Source organism: Grus americana, chromosome 5 (genome assembly GCF_028858705.1).
Source record: "Grus americana isolate bGruAme1 chromosome 5, bGruAme1.mat, whole genome shotgun sequence".
NCBI classification, from domain to species: domain Eukaryota; kingdom Metazoa; phylum Chordata; class Aves; order Gruiformes; family Gruidae; genus Grus; species Grus americana.
The window spans coordinates 19,286,234-19,305,067 of record NC_072856.1 but is presented as its reverse complement, the minus strand read 5'-3'; the positions used below and the strand labels follow the sequence as shown (position 1 = coordinate 19,305,067).

The 18,834-nt window shown below is 40.7% G+C and overlaps 2 protein-coding genes across 7 annotated transcripts in view; both read left to right on the top strand.

Annotated features, from left to right (window-relative positions):
* The window catches only part of MUC2 (mucin 2, oligomeric mucus/gel-forming), a 55,306-nt gene extending 54,387 nt beyond the window's left edge, over positions 1-919 (top strand). The window contains exon 55 of the mRNA XM_054826477.1: positions 536-919. Coding sequence (XP_054682452.1) covers positions 536-791 — 256 coding nt within the window. The 3' untranslated portion in view covers positions 792-919. The remainder of the gene's footprint in view (positions 1-535) is intronic.
* A 3,830-nt stretch (positions 920-4,749) lies between these two features.
* LOC129206511 (mucin-5B) overlaps positions 4,750-18,834 on the top strand; it is a 51,383-nt gene continuing 37,298 nt past the window's right edge. For 3 of the 6 annotated variants that reach the window (XM_054825763.1, XM_054825760.1, XM_054825765.1), the window contains exons 1-7: positions 8,775-8,945; positions 11,537-11,736; positions 13,364-13,619; positions 14,298-14,412; positions 15,823-15,910; positions 17,919-18,052; positions 18,436-18,661. In XM_054825763.1, the coding sequence (XP_054681738.1) occupies positions 11,655-11,736; positions 13,364-13,619; positions 14,298-14,412; positions 15,823-15,910; positions 17,919-18,052; positions 18,436-18,661 (901 nt within the window). In that variant the 5' untranslated portion in view covers positions 8,775-8,945; positions 11,537-11,654. Of the gene's footprint in view, positions 4,832-8,774; positions 8,946-10,089; positions 10,225-11,536; positions 11,737-13,363; positions 13,620-14,297; positions 14,413-15,822; positions 15,911-17,918; positions 18,053-18,435; positions 18,662-18,834 lie in introns of those variants that run through there. The other 3 variants (XM_054825761.1, XM_054825764.1, XM_054825762.1) reach the window with 3 other exon arrangements.

The following is an 18,834-nucleotide window of genomic DNA, read 5'->3' as shown; positions in this document are numbered from 1 at the left end:
ACTTTGCTGTGAGATAGGAACAGAAAGACCTGCTGCTTCCCCTTCCTGTTAACATAGCCTGGTTTGGAATAAGCACTTTGATTTATGTGATGTGATTATAGCCTTGTAGCCAGTTGATTGATGTGATGGCATTGTAGATGGCATTGCAGCCACTTATCTATGCAGTTTTCTTATTCAGGTCAGGGCTTTGTTAGCCCTTAATTGTTGATCTGGTGTATTTAACATCCATCAGCACTGGGATGATGAGAAAAATCTAAGGAAGCTGAGCTCCTAGAACTCACTGTTGTTTTTTTTTTACTAGGACTTCCATATTAATTGTTTTACCAGAAAAAAAACTGAGCAAATGCAATGAATATTAAAGGAATATTGTTATAACCACTGCTCTGTCAGATGAGCATAGCACTTTCATTAGCCACAACTGTGACTCTTCTACATATTATTCCAAACTTCTCACGGGAGTTCTGTACCTAATTTCACCCTCTCCTGTATGGTGGCATCTGGCACAGAGTAATGTTGCCATTTTCCATGTTAACAGATACTCTGCTGAGGCCAATTCTATGGAGCACAGCTGTTCCTGCTGCAGGGAATCAAGCACTAGCGTGAGGGAAGTGGAGCTGAAATGCCCCACTGGGCATTCGATTTCACATAAGTATGTATACGTGGAAAGTTGCAGCTGTCAAGACACTGAATGTAGCAGCTCACAATCCAGTGAGTTGCAGAACACAGAAGAAAATGACAGGGTGAGCACTCTGAACCGTATCAAGAGGGCCATCAGCTTAACATCAAAATGAAGGGGAAAAAACCTAGCAGCATTCAACTAAAAGGACTATGCACCATTCTCATCTTCCTTGACTATTTTTGAACTTTGCTCTTCCTTGTTACTGTATCCTGTTTGTTCTCTGATTATTGTTAACAGTGTTCTATTTATTTGTGCACAAAATAAGAACACAAATTTGTATTCTTCCAAGTACTGAGCCTTTTGGTTCCTTTTATAATCAGCTTATTTTCTCTGAATGATTAAAAGCACATTTCAAAAAAACACTGGTTTTGTACTTAATTCATGTGCTGTCTTGATAAGCCTGAGTTTTAAAAGAGAAGAAAAGTTCTTTTTCATGTTATAGGAAGTCAACCGACATATTTCCTAAATTTTGGGAGGTATCTATTTCTGGTTCTTTAAAAATCGAAATCTTAGAAGGTACTGTCCGGAGGACCCAACATGTAAGGTGGGGCAGAAGTTGATGCTGTCTGCCAGAACAAAGTCAAAGATGAATATTACATTATGAAGTGTTTCAGATGACTCAGAGAAACTTCTAGTTCAGCATCAGATCTTATTTTAGCAGGGCTGTGTATATTAGAACTGTCTCAGTTCATCACAATTATGTATTCTCACTAAGAAGGTAGTCCCTCAGCTATGAGAATATGAAGTTCATTCACAGTGCTTGAACTTTGAGGGATGTATAGATAGTATGTTAGTAAGAGGTCTCCAAATTAGGTTTGCAAAACAGATGTCCATCTCTGACCTAGTAATCCTAGGCTTCCTTTACATGAAATGGAGAGCAATAGCCATTTTTTAGATTCCTTTGTCTCACAACAAGGGATATCTCCAAAGGAGGTTAGCTGAATTGCATTCTAAAGTGCCTGTTTATCTGATCTTAGTGTAAGGGGAGCTGAAGGTGATTTGCTGAGAGATGGACATCTGTCTTGAATCATCTGAAGTACAATGAGGGTAATCCATAGCTTGTGTTGTGTGTGAAAATCTTTCAGCATTATTTTGTCTCTGTTAATGAACACTAGTTGTGCTTTACCTTTCTGAGAACTTAAAGTAACTGCTTGAGCCACAGTGAAACCTGTATACAAGCATCTTTGCTACCTAAAGAATCGGTGGCACCATTTTGTGCTACTACTAGCCCTACCAAATGTACTGCAGCTTAGAATACAGACATTGGTAGGAATACACAGAAAATGAAACTCCAGAAGTTTTGTATCTTTAGAATACTATGATTAGAGAGCTAATTTCTTTGGAGGGGAGAGGTAGCTGACCTAAGAAGAAGTTTCATCAGTTTACAAAGCAAGCTCCAGAACTAATGAAGCCTTATTTCTGCTTTGGTATGGGTTTCTAAGAATTTCTTTCTCTGGTTTCATTGTGAGATGTAACTGAGACATTTTTCCTGGGGCATTTACAAGGTCACTCTCCTCCGTGGATTCTTTGTTGTCTAACAATTTCTGTGCTGACACTATAGCCATTATTTTCTTTGACTCATTTTTAAAAAACACTTTCCTCAAAATCTGTTGACATTTAGCTGTGTTTGAGATTTTCATTTTTGCAGTTAAATTTGGCTGAAGTCAGCAAATAGCTTCTGGAGACAAACAAATACAAGGTATGATCAAATCTGCCTTGTTTCCTTTGAAAAAGACATAAAATATTCCAAGTCAGGAGTGGCATTTTGCTTCATGCTATATTTACACTGAAGCCTACAATCTCCCTTACTTCATTTTTTGTTTGTTTTGTAGTTTGCACGGGCTCTTTCTGTCCCTTCTAGTGATGGGCAAACTACTTCTAAATAAGGAAGTTAAAAGATCCTTTATAAAAGCCAATAAGGCTGCAGATTTTGGCTTCGCCACTATAGGGCAGTCTATGGCTAAGAATGTAAAATTACTTTGGACAAAAAAAAGCAAGCTGCCTCCAAAAAGGAGTTTGTACTTCACCAAGTAGAGGGTTTTACCTATGAGAAGAAAAAATGCTGTTATTTCCCCACAGACACATGTATGCTCTTAGAAAGCACTGAAAAAATTATTCTGACAGGAATTTACATGCATGCACAGGATGGTGTTCCTTACAGTGCTCTGGATTATAGCAGCCCCTTCAGTTTTAGTGCTGGGTCAGCACTGCCCATAAGCGGGTTCCCAAGTGGGTGCTGTCAGAGAATTCTTACTTACAAGCGCTTGGCAGCTCCAGGTCAAACTGTACATGTCAAACCTCCACCCCTTTCTGCATTCTTAGTCACCTTAGAACTTAGTTTAGTTCTACGCCTGTATTTCCACTGAAACTGGATAATAAAATTGAACAGCTTAAACTTTTTCCAGCAGAGAAATCCACAAATAGTCTTTTGGAGAGAAAGGAAAGAAAGAAGCTTTAACTGTGTAACCCTACAAAGAGAGTAGTAGTAGCAGTCAGCAGCACTTTTGCTCCTTCCCTCAACCCTCTTGGAAGTAAATGGAGACCTGCCCTATCTGATCCCATGGAACATTTTCTTTCTTAAGGAAGAGCTGTTGGGTCTGCACGCCACAAGCAGAGATTCACCTGGAAAACCCAGGGGACAAACTAAAGAAATCTCTCACAAGGCAATGTCAGCCCTTTAGGGGCTCACAGGAGATGGTAGAACCTTCTGATCCCATTGTCTCTCAGACAGGACCTACTGCAAAGGGCACTGACAGCTTCGTAAAAAGCATTGGTGCTGGAAGGGAATGGGCTTGACTCCATCTGTCCTCAAGAATGACACCATTCTCTAGGAATTTCCTTGTCTTCTGGACTCTAGCAAGAAGGGAGCAGTAGCAAGACCCCCAGCAGAGTTCAGCTGTGTGGCAGAGCAGCTAAAACACTGTCCTGTCTCCATGCCCAAGTTCTGTGTCCAGCTCCTCTTAGACTTTCTGTCTAGCCTCCTACTTTCATTGGTGGCAAAGGGTTTCTTTTTTAGTTGTTTTTTTCTTCATCTCCAGTTACTTAGCAGTTTTAGTTTTGCCTTGAAAAAGGAGGAAGCCTTCTTGGGAGGCAAGTGGGACTTCTAGCCACACAGCCTTTGAAAGCACCAAAAGCCAGAGTCCTTGCTTTTGCTGCATGGTTTGGCTTCACTTTGTCACGTTGTCCCTAAGCAAGAGATGAGCAGAGTTCCTCTAAGCATGGGGTTTGAACATGTCCCTGAGGTCCTCAAAGTAGTGCTTGAACCTGCTTGGACATTCTAGTGAACAAAACAAAACAAAAATCATGGCATTATTGCTGATTTCCCTAAGGGAAGGAAGGGCAGATATGGGCAGGCTGAAATTCCAAAGTACAGGCCAGAACTGGGATTTACCTGAAGCATGATTATCGCCTTGGTTGCCAGAGGTTGTGATTTTGAGTCTTTGCCTCAGGTGCAGGCTTCCTCAAGGCAGCTGGAAGCTCAAGCAGATCCTTCCCAGACAGCTGCAGTCTTACAGGAAGATCTTCACAGCATAGAACTAGCATTGGCTGCAGCTCAGGGAGGGTGCTGTTGCCACAAGAGTAAAGACCACTGCAGCTGTGGGCCTCCAGTGCAGCTCTTGACACACTTGTGCACTCTAACAAGCAAAAAGAAAATGCTCATTGTCCTGTTGCATTGTGGGCCATTTGAGGGGTATACACACAAGCACTCTCTTAGATGCACCCTGAGCCTTCCTTACACTGGGTTACATGCTTCCCTGGAAGCAAGGCGATTGTGGTGTGCACCTTATCTGTGGAAGTACACGGGTTTCATTCCCAGTTGTAGTCTACTCCGAGATAGTCTGAAGCTCAATTTCTTCCTAATTACCTGGAGGTGCACTGGAAACTCAATGTTGTTCATATGACTCTGCAGTAATACAGTGAGAACTTTCATTTGGAGTTAAAAAGTTCTCAGATTTGCTGATAAAGTGAGCATAGTTGTTTTATGAACCATTACTGAATAACTATTTTGAGAATGCCAGGAGCAGAAAGGAAAATGCTTGTGAGCAATATAGAAAAATTACTGCTGCTATCTGAGGTGAGGCAGATGGGATGCAGAAGGGGGAAAAAAAGCCACATGCAAACCAAGAAGAACCATCCCCAAAATAATAGAAGGTAGGGATTTCTGATCTAATAACTACCTTGTTTAGTGATGTAACTATGTATTATGACATTATCATTTTGTGCTGTAGGAGAGAAAGAGTAAGATAAAATTTTCAGTATGTTTACTGTTGGACTGTACTTTGCTAAACCACATTTCACTGAACTACGCATATGCAATTCTGCACATAAGCCCCAATGACTTCAGCAAAGGCAAAGCCCTAAGTAAATAATCACATAGTTACTGTGCTTATTATACACTGTTTGAACTTGTGTAGCAAAGCAAACTCAGATACTGGGAAAATAGGCAGAAATAGACTTACAAACTCTAAGATTATAGGAAAGAAAACTCTTGTGAACTTTAGGTCCCACAAAAACTAAAATACATTTAAATAACTGTAACATCGATATACAATTTCTGAAATTTCATCTCCCAGCAGAAGCTTTGACAGGTGGGGGTATTTTAAGGCAGAACAAGTTCTTCAAGTTAAGCAGTCCTCTTCCTAAGCCAAATTTCCTAAACTAACTCAGTCTTTGCAGCCTACCACAAATAACTGTGTTCTTAACTGGCAGCCTCCTAGACTAACTTCCAACCAAGCTATGTAAGCCATATTCCCATCACTACTGTAGAAAATCCTGTAAGTTTTTTTTCAGCATCACCCTTTTAAAATCTGATATCTTTAATCTGGACTTCATTTAATGTTCCAATTTTTCAGCATTCATATGTAAAATGCTTAAATTCCTTTCACAAACTTTCTCTAGAACAGTGAAAAACACTTTTTTCTTTATTCCAAGACTTTGAGAAAACTCACCAATCACAGTAGAACTCATAATGTATTTTTGATATTCCTTCAGTGCAACAACTTCCATATCAGAATGTCTTTCTGTTGCAGAATGGTTTAAAGACAGAAAACACTTTCTGTCACTTTTGCTATGCTTTTGGCTAGCCTTCTCTCCACATTTGACAAAGAAATGAGTTCTCCCAACTGCCATTGAGCTTCCTTACTTTCAGGAAATCATGGATCTTCCAGTGATAAGCAATTACTCTTACAAAGAGTAGCTTGTAAGAATCACTCTGGAAATGTGTTCCTGGTCATATTATACGGTATATTTGGCAGGTGAAAACTTTCTCATTTGCTTTGAAGGCTAAACAGAAGCACTAGTCATGAGACCCTATTCAGTTAGTCACACAAATGCTAATTTTTGCACATAGAAGCAGCTACTGCCTGACCATACCAAGGCCATTTATCTCAGTCTGACCTAACGATAAGAGAAGCATCACAGATTTTCAAATTGTGCAAAGATTAGCATGTATATGGGAAGTTGTAACTGGAGAAGAAATCTTGGATACTAAGTGAAGCAACATACATACAACTACCCTATTTGGCAGAAATTAAGTAGAGAGGAAGTATGTAGAGCTGGGGCTGAGAAGGAGCACCTTTGCTTCATGCAGCTCTCTTTTAAGCAGTAACAAAAGGCAACAGGAACTGTGATCAAGGAACGTGGCTTTACACAGTGCCTGTGACCTGACACAGCAGTGAAATTTCAATAGCCTGTCCCTTTGGACTAGTGTAGCTGAGCACCTCTTGAACATTGTTTGCAGCATCTATGGGAGCTGTATGCTCATTCTTCTTCTTAACACAGGGAGCCTGAGCTAAACACAGCACGCCAAGGGCAGCTAGCTATTGGGTGGCTAATTCTAACATCTGCAACATGCTAAGCAGAAGCCTGGGGAAAGACTGTGGCCCCATTTGTCTTGTTTTTCCTCTCTCTGCATAGTAATTTCAATTTAAAAGAAATTTGGTATTCAGCCACCTACAAAACTGCTTTGGTTTTAGTGGCTACAGCATTCAAGGCATGGCAAGCTCTGAAACTTGAATGACATAGAAAAATTAGCTGCTTACTGCAAAATATCACAGTTCATGTTGGAAGGATCACAATCTCATGAGTCCAGTGGAAATGCTGAGACAGAATTTTAGATCAGGTTCTAAATACTGACATAATGTAAGTCCAATGTAGGAAAAAAAAAAACAAGCCAAGGTTGTTTAGCTTCTCACCTCAACCTGATCTCTGCCCCATCTCTCTGCCTTCCTTTTGGCTTGCAGTAGCTTTCATTCATGGTGGACATGGTATGTAATTTCATGTAGTTTCAGGGTTGTACAGACTTCAGTATTAAGAATGCAGTAGCCTTTTCTGGATTGTCTTGGCATCCATGAAATGAGAAATTGCTTTTAAATAAAAGGGTGGAATCGGCTCTAACCTGAAACCCATAAAGCTGTAATTCTAAAATCAGAATATTCATATCCTTCCCCACATGGGGTCCTGGGTTCCCTTTGTTCTGCTACTCCATATTTTCAACCAGGAAGGTTGTTTAAAGAAAGATCTTTCAAGTAGAAAAAGCTCAATAGCCCAACCTCCTGATGAGATGGCTTTCTATGTAGGGAGTCTTTATGTGAGGAAGTGCCAATAGGTCAATGAGACCTGTGTGCACAAACACCAATCAGCCGTGTCATTACTTCTTGTATGTGTATTTTGAAAGATCTACATCTTCTTAAAAAAAAACCCAAAACACACACACACACAAAATACCCACCAAAAAACAAACCACCAAACAACAAAAACCAGAAAAGAGAGCTGAACTGATTCCTTGCAAACAGGAGTAACTAATGCCCTTGATTACTTCAGGAAAAGTCAAGGAACCCTATGACAAGATGAGAGGTTAAGGAACTTTATATTCGTTCTAAGGCAAAATGGAAGAAAACACCCAACCATCGCCTATCAAAATTAAAATACTGAAGGTATTCTTCTTTAATCAGCAATTAATGACAGAGATCTATTCCCTGGTTTTCCTCTGCCTGTTACAGATCACCTTATACTTACTGCCAGCTATTTCAAACTGTGTGGTTGATGCAAACCTGGTGGATCAAATAAATCTTTGATATGAATTTCCTAAAATGGGAAATTTAGGATTATACCAAGGATAAAAATATCATCCATGTTATTCTTGAATTCTTCTGGCAATTTAGAATGTGTTGTAACCATCAATTATGTAAAATATTTTGCCAAATTCACTTCAGATGTTTTTATCATGCGGATTATTGGCACAAGAAGGCTTGACACCAAATCCAAATTAATTGTTTTCCTAGCTAACATTACCTTGTCAATGAAGTATACAGCATTTCTCTAACATTATTATCTAGGCAGTGCTTGTAAAACATGATTTTATAGTGGATTCACATTTTAAGAAGTAGTATCATCAGCTTCGCCTGAAATGAACTGGAATATGGGTTCCAGGCTGAACCCCACCAGCGCTTGGACTGACGCAGAATGGTGTGTTACATAAGTCTTGGTAGCCTTAATGCTTTACAGTGTGTATGGGATCACCTTTTGACAGAAGGGAATGATACATATGCAGCTACCAGGCTTCAGTATGGTAGTTGGCTATGAATGGCATTAAACCACCAGATGCCCCCAATTTGAGTGCTTCTTTACCAAGTTTGTATCAAAAAATATGAGATCTGAGTTACTGGTGTATTATATTAGCTTCATGACGGTTTATCTCCAGTGAGTCAGTGGTGATAAAGAAGCTGAGTTAATATTTACCTATCGTATTTACTAAAATCACATACCCTTTAATAGCAAATGATCCATGAAATGGGCTGTAAAGGGGCCAGGAGGAATTGTTCTTTTTGCTAGTACAGCTGCAGCAGAGTGAAGGCTACAGGGCCCAATAAAGGGAAGAATTATTAATCCCAGTATGTCACTGCAGGGGGAATAGTTACAACTTGCGTGCTTGCAGTAGCAATGATTCAGTTGTAAGTGATCAACATATTCACAAGCTCCCTGTCAGTCTAAATTTCCTTCTGAAAAGCTACCATGTATCTCTTCTGAAAACCTCAGTGTCGCCACACTTGAATGTAAAAACTTCATTTGAATGCAAATATCCTTTCCCTGTCAGTAGCCCTGAAATCATTGCAGGGGATTGAAGCATCCAGTTCTTTCTAAGGAGTGTAGCCAGTGCTATCTGCGGAGAAGCCAGAAGCAGCAGTTCTGGTTAGTCACTGGCAGGAACTCTGCTCCACAAGAAATGGCAAAGGAATGGCAAAAATGACAGAGCAGACAAGCAGAGGTAAGAAAATGGCTAGGTACAGAGCAAGAGGACTGGGTTTCCTGTTTCTCTGAGTAGCAAGAGGAGTGCTCTTTCTTGTCTCAGGGGAGGATCCCAGGTGACTGATACTACTTTCTCTGCTGAGTGGAGCATAAGTGGATGGTGGTTAAATTATTTATTTATTTATTTTATTCTATCTGTTCCTGAGACACAGCTTTAACATGTGCTGTTCATGTTCTTCCCAGGCCCCTAAGAGCTAAGTGGGTCTTGCAGTGGGAAATCATGTCTTAGCTCATCCCTCCTGCCCACCCTGGCATGCCCCTGCACCACCCACATGTAGAAGACGAAGGGTTGGTAGTTGCAGTGGCCAGCTTCACCATGTCTCTGTCATCTAAGGATTACTCCAACATGAAGGGTATCTTTGGCAAGTAGTTCATATGTGGTTCCTGCTGCTTTTGCACTGCCTGATGGGAATAAAGAGATTTTTTCCCTAGGGTCAGAAATCTCCTAGAGTCCTATTCTTCTTTCTTCTCTCATACCAATGTGAATGATATAGGGGCCTTGACTGACTGGGTGGGAATGGGAAAAAAGAGGACCATGATTTTAAAAAAAAAAAAAGGACTCATCTCAGCAGGGTTCTGCATTTGGATTTTGACACTAACACTGATTTGGGACAATTAATAGGTTTCAGTTTTCCATCTTTGTCCTCAGCTAAGCTTTCTTTGTCAATGGCTGTGGTCTACTGACCTACGTGCTTTTTCTCCTGGGCTTCATAGCCCTTCCCCACACCTGCCATTAGTACTGTTTTGTGGCCTGAACAAGAATTCAATTTGAAAGTTACCATTGGAATCTGCTATATTTGAGTGTTACTATTGCACTGTATTTGATTTCAGATCATCCTCATACCTACAATGTCATATTCTTGTGGTTCGGTTTATCTACTAGACATTCTGCTGGTTTACTTAATAACTATTTAGGTGGAGATCAGCAGGGAAGATGTATTGTGATTAAAAGGAAAAGCAGCAGAAACCTATTACTTCCATCACTGGTGCCATAAAGTCTGTTAGTTCTGTATTCCAGCCAAAATGGCAGGGTTTCAAGAACAGACTTTACCTTCCAGTAGTGCCCTGCCTCAAGTGCAACTGACAATGGAATTAATGGGGCACGGACAGTGGGAAAGGGGTAACATGAACTCATGTTTCATGTACTGCACAATGCTCTCGCCTGCTAGTGCAGGATTTCCTTAGAAGCAACAGCAGCAGCAAATCTTCATCTGGCAGACATTTGCACCTGCAATTCTGTAAGTGACTTAGTGAGCGGCTCATAACTGTGTAGGGGGAACAGCTGAAAGAAGCAGTGGGCCAGCATTAGGATACTTAACTTTGTAAATGCCAGAAAGCTTGGTAAAGCAGTGAGCAAGATGCAGTTCTCAAGGACCAGCTTACTGCCTACCAGCCAGATAGAAGGCACGCATATTCCCCTGCGTGAGTGCATAAACAGACTTGACCTGAGGACTTGCAACAGGGGTGAAACCTAAGTCCACTTTAAACTGTCTTTGTGCCCACTTACTACTGGCAATCATTCTGGCATTAGTGTATTCCCAAAGGGGTATGGAGCAGTTGAAAGTGTGGGAATGTCTGTTACCTGTGTTTGATTTGCTGGTACTAGGTGAGAGGCTTCCTCTGTGTCAGAGGTGGTTCCCCCATAGTATGGATAAGGTGAAGCAATGCTAGGTCAGCTTGTGCCAACAGAGCACACAAATCTTTAAAAGGAACCCCAAATTTACTGCCATCAATCATCTGTGACAGGGTACCTAAGAACTGACCTACAGTGGGATGCAGATCAGCTCATGACTGAACCCTCTAGATTTTTTATGGGTATGTGATAGGACATTAAAGCACTCTGATAGCATGAAGGAACCCTTCCGCAGCAGTGTAATTTAGGAGGTGAAGAAATTAATTGTAGTCTACATTTTGGTGGGACTTGGGCACTGCTCCCTTTTACTGCTTGGAGAAACCACCACCTCTGTGTGCTTAAAGAATAAATTAACTTCCCATGTCTGGCTGGTGCAATTAAATCCCATTTGTGCAGCAGAGATGAGAAGTTTGCACTTTGTGGACTAATGTCATTCCTGGTTCGTCGAAGCAGTAAATCTCTGGCCTTTTTTGTAAGATATTTTGGATACACTTAAAGGACATTGCCCTCCTGCCAAAAGTTTTTGCTCTACATAAAACATACATTATATCCGACCTTACAATGTTTTTTGCCCTCATTTAGAAGCCACCATCAAGCTAGTAGAGGCAACGAATACTTTTTCTGGAGCTGGGGGACTGTACTTACGTGCAAGCCAGAGAAAAGCTCAGAAAGAGGGCAATGGTTGCTTGTTACTCATCAGATCTTATGAAAAACTATTGTTACCAAAGAAAAGCAACACTGCAGGGGTGAGGGGTGGGGGGAACCTATATTGAAGACAGGAAATAAGAAATGGACAGCTCTCTGTCTCCACATGAAGCAAGAGAGAACTGGATACCTGTGTTGTCTGAAAGACAGGAGGTTGCTGGGTGCGAAACATGAACCACTGAAAGAAAATTGAATGAAGCTCCACCTTTCAGGGACCCTGCCATCAATGTTTTGTTCTCACGCCAAATTCCTGGACTATAAAAATCTGCCTATAAGCCAAGAAAAAAACACTCCCCTGGAAGGATTTTCAAGTTACCGCTTCATGGCAAGATGGAAATAAATAGACGGAGGTCATTTTGGATCTTCTGCCTAATTTGGAGTTGTTGCAAGGGCAAAGAACCAGTTCAGATAGGTAAGAAAAAAATCTAATTCTCAGATTATTTGTTCACGTATTGCTCTCCATAGGTGACAACTAGAGTTGTCAAATGAAAATGTGTAACATATTCATGTAAGAGCTGTAGGTATGCCAGATACTGTTTAACGTTCTACATTTTCATCTTTAATGTCAACCATTTCAATATTTTACTTTTTTTCTTTCACTACTAGGTAGTTTATCAACTGTTTTATGTCATAAGTAACTAATCTTACAGAGGAGACTCTCTGGATGCAGTTTGCATCATTAAAAATTGGTGTTACCATAATGCCTGCTAGGCTTGATTGACCAGTATGAAATACTGCATTAGGAGTAATCACATTTTTTGTGGTCTGCTGCACTGTTACCTCCTGGTTTGGTTTTAAATGTCCTACACTTTTCCCAGTTTCTTAATACACAAACAATTGATGTGACAGTTATTGCTCTCTTAGTAATTCTAGAAACTCCATTTCCAAGAATAGCCAAACTTTCTCATTTACCTTCATTATTCACTTTTCTAAGTGCTGAATTACCCTACTCCACTTTAGTGCTCTAAACACCTATGGCAAATAACAGTCCCTTTAAAAAGCTGTTTCTGTAAGGACTGACTTCTTGGCACTTGAGTTTGTGTTCCACATTTCTAACATCAAGATCTGAATTTTTCAGTGTTCCCTTGCTGGTTCTTAGGTAGGAGTATTTCATAATGTTTTAGAATTCACTAAATATATTAATGACCATTTTTTATTTGATCTGTGATGGATTTGCTATGTTGATTTTCCTAAATGTGCTACATAAACAACAGAATTTGCCCAATTTCATTTGTCATTCTTTCAGATGGGCCTAGAAGAAATGCTAAAAGCATTTTGTAGCAAGCATATCTTATTTAATTCAAGGTGATTCATACTGACTTTGTGCGGCTTGGTAGTATGAAAACTACTTTCTGAAATGATGTCTTACATGCACTTAAAGTATGTATCAATACCTTCAAAAGAGGTACAACTCAGAGGTCCAAGACATGAGTTTTGGTTGAGATGAAAAACAAGTAGCTCTGTGCTGACTGCTGAAGCTGGTGGCAGCCTCAACTGGTGAGATCAGAAGCTGCCATTTTGCTGAAGAGTCATGCCACCTGTGATATCTCCTGGAAGGGACTCAATTAAAGACTTTGGACCAAAGCAGGATTTCAAAAGTAGAAATGAGATTTAGGTAGCCAGGATGGGATTCCCCTCACTTCACTTCAGATATCTACAGTGTAAATGTATCTACAGTGTAAATGCTGAGGGGTGCCAACATAGATGGCAACCTTTATAGGCAATGGAGAGACACATGCAGTCTTGGAGCATCTTTCTAGGTAGATATGTAAGCTGGGGAAGCTGAGCCTCTTCTGCTTCTCACTGTTAACTTCAAAGGAGCCTGGGTTCATCTGTTCACATTGGAGATGTCTCTGGAATGGACTTCAAAAGTTCAGTGAGATGAAGCTCCTTCCCACAAGCTAGTATCTTCCAAGGGTTAACATTTTTACCTTTGAAAAACTCTCCATTAATGTTTTTTTTAAAAAAAAAAAAAAAAAAAAGCAAGCACCTCATGTGGGGTGATTTTCTAAGCTCCCCTCCTATGACTCTGTCTTTAGTCCAGGTCTCTACTGTCAGTAGGAGTGAATGTGCCACCTGGGGCAATTTCCACTTTCATACATTTGACCATGTTAAATTCACTTTTCCTGGAACCTGCACATACGTCTTCGCTTCGCACTGTAATGACAGCTACCAGGACTTTAACATCCAAATCAGGCGCAGTGACAAGAACAGCTTCCTGATCTACTTCACTGTCACCATTGATGGAGTGATCTTGGAGGTGAAGGAGACAGGCATCACAGTGAACGGGAACAAGTGAGTAAAGACCATACTGTTGTTTTCTTGTGCAGCAGTTTTATTGCTATATATTAGCAACAGGTGGTCTGTCTAGAAAGAGGTCTTATTCTGCAGAAGTGCAAATGGCTGTCTCTGATATGTTCATAGCACTTTGAACAGGGTATTGCAAAGAGTCCACCCCATAGTGGTGGAGGAGGCAAGAAGCACATAAACTACATCTCCCAGGCATCAACACCAACATGTTAAGCAAAAGGCAATGTGTATGTTACAGAAAAAAGAAGGTATAGGTTGCTTTGATTTGAGAGTGAAAGAAGGAGATAAAACCAATACTTTATTTATAGAAGGTTTTGATTTTGTAGAAACTTTGTATTTTTTTTCTCAAAACATTATTTCTGTGGTACTAACCCTATAAGCAGAGCTGCATTGGTATCAGTCAAGTGGCTAATGTAGTATTGACACACTCATGACCAAAATACATTGTCTTATGGATTAAGGTTGGTAAAAGGTCACATGCCTAAGATTACTGGACAAGGTGATCATACCTGAATATAATGCATTATGTGGAGCTGACCTTGAAAATAATGTCCCCATGGCTTATTTAGCTCTTTTTTACTCTAGTTTTTCTTCCTATATCTCTGAGAGGATTTAATCAGTCTTTTTTTCAATGCAATCTGTTTTGTTCCCTCTAATTTCCAGGATCCCCATGCCCTTCAGCTTGAAGAGCATCCTGATTGAGGACACCTGTGCTTACTTTCAAGTCACTTCCAAGCTGGGCCTGACACTCAAGTGGAACTGGGCTGATACTCTCCTAGTATGAACAGCCAGTTAGTTGTTTTTCTCTTGGCGAACCTCATCAGTGATGAAAAGAAGAACTGGATGCAGGCACCATGTTGACATAAGAGATGGGGGGGGGGGGGGGGGGGCAGAAGGTATCACTGATAGGGACATACCAAACTAGGTAATAGTTTCATGGGGCAGGGACATGGAGTCACAACCCCCAGGCATTCCAAACTAATTTTACCAACTAATTTTATATGACAAAAGGTGCCACTGTTAACCATGGAGACAGCACCTCTGTAGCTGTCTGCTTCCTCCATGGGGCACTGGCAGCAGCACAGCTAGTCCCTCCAGCTCTGACTTGTTAGTTATGCTCTGTCTCAATGCACATCTTGTGTGGGAAACTAATCTGTGTGGCCAGTTCAGACCTTGGCATCTCTGATTCCAAAGCCTTGCTATACAGGAGTTCCCCTCTATACATCCACCCTGAAATACCCTCTTCTGCAACAGTCTATTTACACTTTTGGGTGTGAACACTTACCGCCCCCGCCCCCCCCCCCCCCCCCCCCGCAATCAGAACTGAGATTAAATAAATGCAAGTTGTATGTCATGTTTTGCAGTTCAGAGAGACAGAGAGAGGGCAGAAGGTGAATAGAAAAAAAAAAAATCAGGAAGCAATCAAGTGGTATTCAAATTCTAATCTAATGAAGTATTTGCTCCCTCCTCTTCCCCTGTACTTATTAACACCTGAAGTATTACAAGCACCACCTGTAGAGTGGATACAATTTTAGGGTGACACACTTGTATGTAAAGCATTGCCTTTTTTTGCTGGGCCTAAATGATGCCAGTACTACCCTCCAAGCATGTAGGAGTGATTAGGTGCAATAGTTCTACCTAGCAAGGCAATAGCGTGCTAACCTGACTCTTTATTGCCCCCAAGTACAGGCAGAACAAGTTGTGCTGGACAGACCCACCCCTAGAAGTGCTATTAAGTTTTCTATTTAGCCTATGTACTAGAAAAAGCCTTAGATATGGCTAAAAGCTGACCAGAAGCTGTTCCTTCACAGCATCCAGCATCAGAGCACAGTTACCTGACCTGCCCAGAGTGAAGCTGTGGAACCTTCCAAGAGGTACCACATGTCTGTATACCAGTGTCTCTATGCTAGGAGCCACTGGTCCAAGTTTTAGTCTAGTATTCAGTGTGCTTCAGTTAGCTGTTTTGAAGGTAGGAATGACAATTGCTAGAGGATTATCTTCCCATTTAAATTCAGCCTGTCTGCAGGTGAGTTTTATGGCAGGTTGTAATGGAAAAGGAGACTGCTACAAATTGGTAATGAGCATTTCTGCTACTCTGCTTTTCTATTGTGAAGCACTTTGTAACGTGCTGCTGATGGGGGGAAAAGCCTTTTGAACTCTGAGTTTCCTCTTTGCTTTTGTTTTGTAGCTGGACTTGGAAGAAACATATAAAGAGAAAATATGTGGTCTGTGTGGGAACTATGATGGCAATGAGAAGAATGATTTGATTCTGGATGGTAGGCCATGAATACAGCATATTCCACATAGAACAGAATGGTTAATATATGACACAAAACTTGATGTATCTCCTCTAAGCAGGGTATCAGATTTCCTGACAGGCACTCTGAAATACATGAACATTTCTATATACAGGAGATGTATTTTAAGAGTTTCTGGGATGATTTGGGTTCCTCTGCTGTTTGCAAAGTTGTAAGAGTCTCAAACCTCTTTGACTCAAATTAATTGATTGCCTAGTTATCATACAGCAACATTGCCAGGTTTCCCACTGATAGTAGCAAATTTTCAGGAACTTGTAGTCTCAAATTAGGCATGAGTGCATTTTCTGTCCTTCCATTTTCATCATTTTACAGTTGGGTATCAAGTGTGATTATTTTGCCTCTGTAATGAAATAAAAGCATCATCACTGAGCCAGAAAGATTTCACTGAGCATCTTTGCAGAAGCCGTGGTGCCATCCACTGACACCTTCAGATATTGCACTGAAGTGGAAAGAGGCCAACACAGCAAACAGTTGAGGCTACAATCCTGCAGCAAGTTGTATGCGCAGAAAGAAACCAGCATACTGGGGTACTAGCCGCAGGACTGAAGTAAAAGTTATAACATCACCCCTTCACATAATACCTGGGCTTCTTAATTCACCAGAAAAATACTATCATCTACCGCACCCATTCAGAAAGAATCCTGAGATTTGATTAAAAATACCACTTGTAGTAGTAGATCTGGGGTTCATTTTCATATTTCATATTAAGCTTTTTGGGTGCATCTCAGTCATGCTTCTGCCCTTTACTTCACAAATGCAACAGGTAAAAACTAAAGATGGCTCCAATTTTTTCTGAAGAAACTGTTTTCTACTGAGATGCATTGCTCTAAGAAAAACAGGCTGCTCTTTTATGCATCTGGCAGCACAGATAACAGATTCTCACACTCGGGGACCAGGTGGCCTCCCACATCCCTCCTTTAACCTCTGAACACATCCTTCTCCCTGGGCAGAGCACGCGGCAGTCAGTCTGCCTGCCCGTGCTAAGACACACTGCATGTAAAGGTCCAAAATTTCTTCTCACTTTCAGACTCTTTTTCTCTTGAGGAAAAAAATTATCAGGAAGAAAAATCCATTTCTGCATGGAGCAGCTCTTCTTGAAACTTTATTCTTTATGTTTTTTAATGTCAGTTGAGATCCCTGGCAAATCACATGGCTCCAAGACCTCAGGGTTTTAGAAGGGCTTCTGTTTCCAGAAAAGGTAGTGGTAAAGCACCTGAAAAATAATGCTTTTGTGGAAATATTCTCTCAGGCCTGCACCTAGTTAAGGGACTGAGACAGTATAGGAGAATAGACCTGGTCAGAAACCTATTAACCTTTATTTAAAAAAAAAAAAAAATCAGAGAATGGGGATTTATGCATACTCTCCATAAAAATGTATAAATTTCTAATTTTTCAGAAATATTTCCCACATCCAGGATGAAGTTTCTGGTAACGCTTTGGGAAAACCACCCACCTAGCTAGTATAATGGATACATACATGTATTATGTGCCTCTCTTCCTCCTGCTCTCTCTTCCCATGTCTCTAGCCTGTAAAAAGTAATAGATATCTAGATGATTACAAACATATGCACCTAAGGCTGTACTTTAGGTTGTGATAGTAGAAGGCAAACTGAAATCTATGACCATTACACACGCAAATACAAAACTCTGTAAGATCAAGAACACCCATAATGAACTGAAGTCTTTGAAAGTGATGAGGTGCAATAGAAAGGTCAAGAATCTCATGTGATAATAGATGCCCAGGCTGACAGCAGGCCTTGATACAAGTGTGCCAGATTCCTGGCTCTAGCTCAACAGAAGTTATATCAGGCTGTCATCCCCTATAATATGGATACTGTGGTTAAATTTGGGAATTTGGTGAAGAGCATACTGCCATAGACCCCAAAGATTAAGTGCATCTTTATAGCCCATTAACTGAGCTAAAGAATTGCAGGCAGTTACTCAGATGTGTCTGGGGATTTTGCAGGGTATAAAATGCATCCGAGGCAGTTTGGGAACTTCCACAAAGTAGAGGATCCATCAGAAAAGTGTGCTGATGTGAGTCCAGGTGACCACACTGGAAGACATCCTAGGAGGGAAGACGATAGATGCAATAAATATGTAAGTATATGTGGCCAAGAATTATAAACCCTCCTGAATGACAGCCCTGGAGACTGTGTTGAAACAAGTGTTAATTACAGTGCATGCACTGAACTGAATTTTTCAGAAGTCTACCCATGAATCTGAGTAAATTTCTCATAGCTGAAAGAATATCCTATTACAATGTTAAAGAAATAGATAGTGGGAAAATGAACAATTGAATGATAGCTTCCAGTCCATGAAAAAGGACCTCATAACAGAAAGTTAGACTGGATAATATCCCGAGGTCCCTTCCAACCTGAATTATCACAGACCCTGGACTTTTGTCATCAAAAATTGGGCTGCACATCCATAAACCTGAAAGTTGGTAAAATGTCAAGTATTGATTTTCTTCTTTTTCACAGAAAAAAAGATGCAAAAAACTTATGTCCCGTTTTGGAAACTGCCCCAAAGTGGTTGCTTTTGATGACTATGTAGAGACCTGCACTGAGGATATGTGCCACTGTGCAGTTAATTCTTCTCACTCTGATTTGGTTTCCAGCTGCATATGCAGCACTTTAAACCAGTACTCTCGAGACTGTGTCCTCAGGAAGGGAGACCCTGGGGAATGGAGAACCAAAGAACTTTGCTGTAAGTAACTACTGCTCTGGAGGTTTCTTTCAGGTTAGACATATACGCATGTACTCTGATCCCAGCAGAGCAAAGCCAGGAGCTCCGTTAACTACTGTGAATCAATCTGTAGAAATACTTCGACAGAAGTATTGCTAATGGAAAAGGTTCTACAAATTTAACTTAATTTTGCT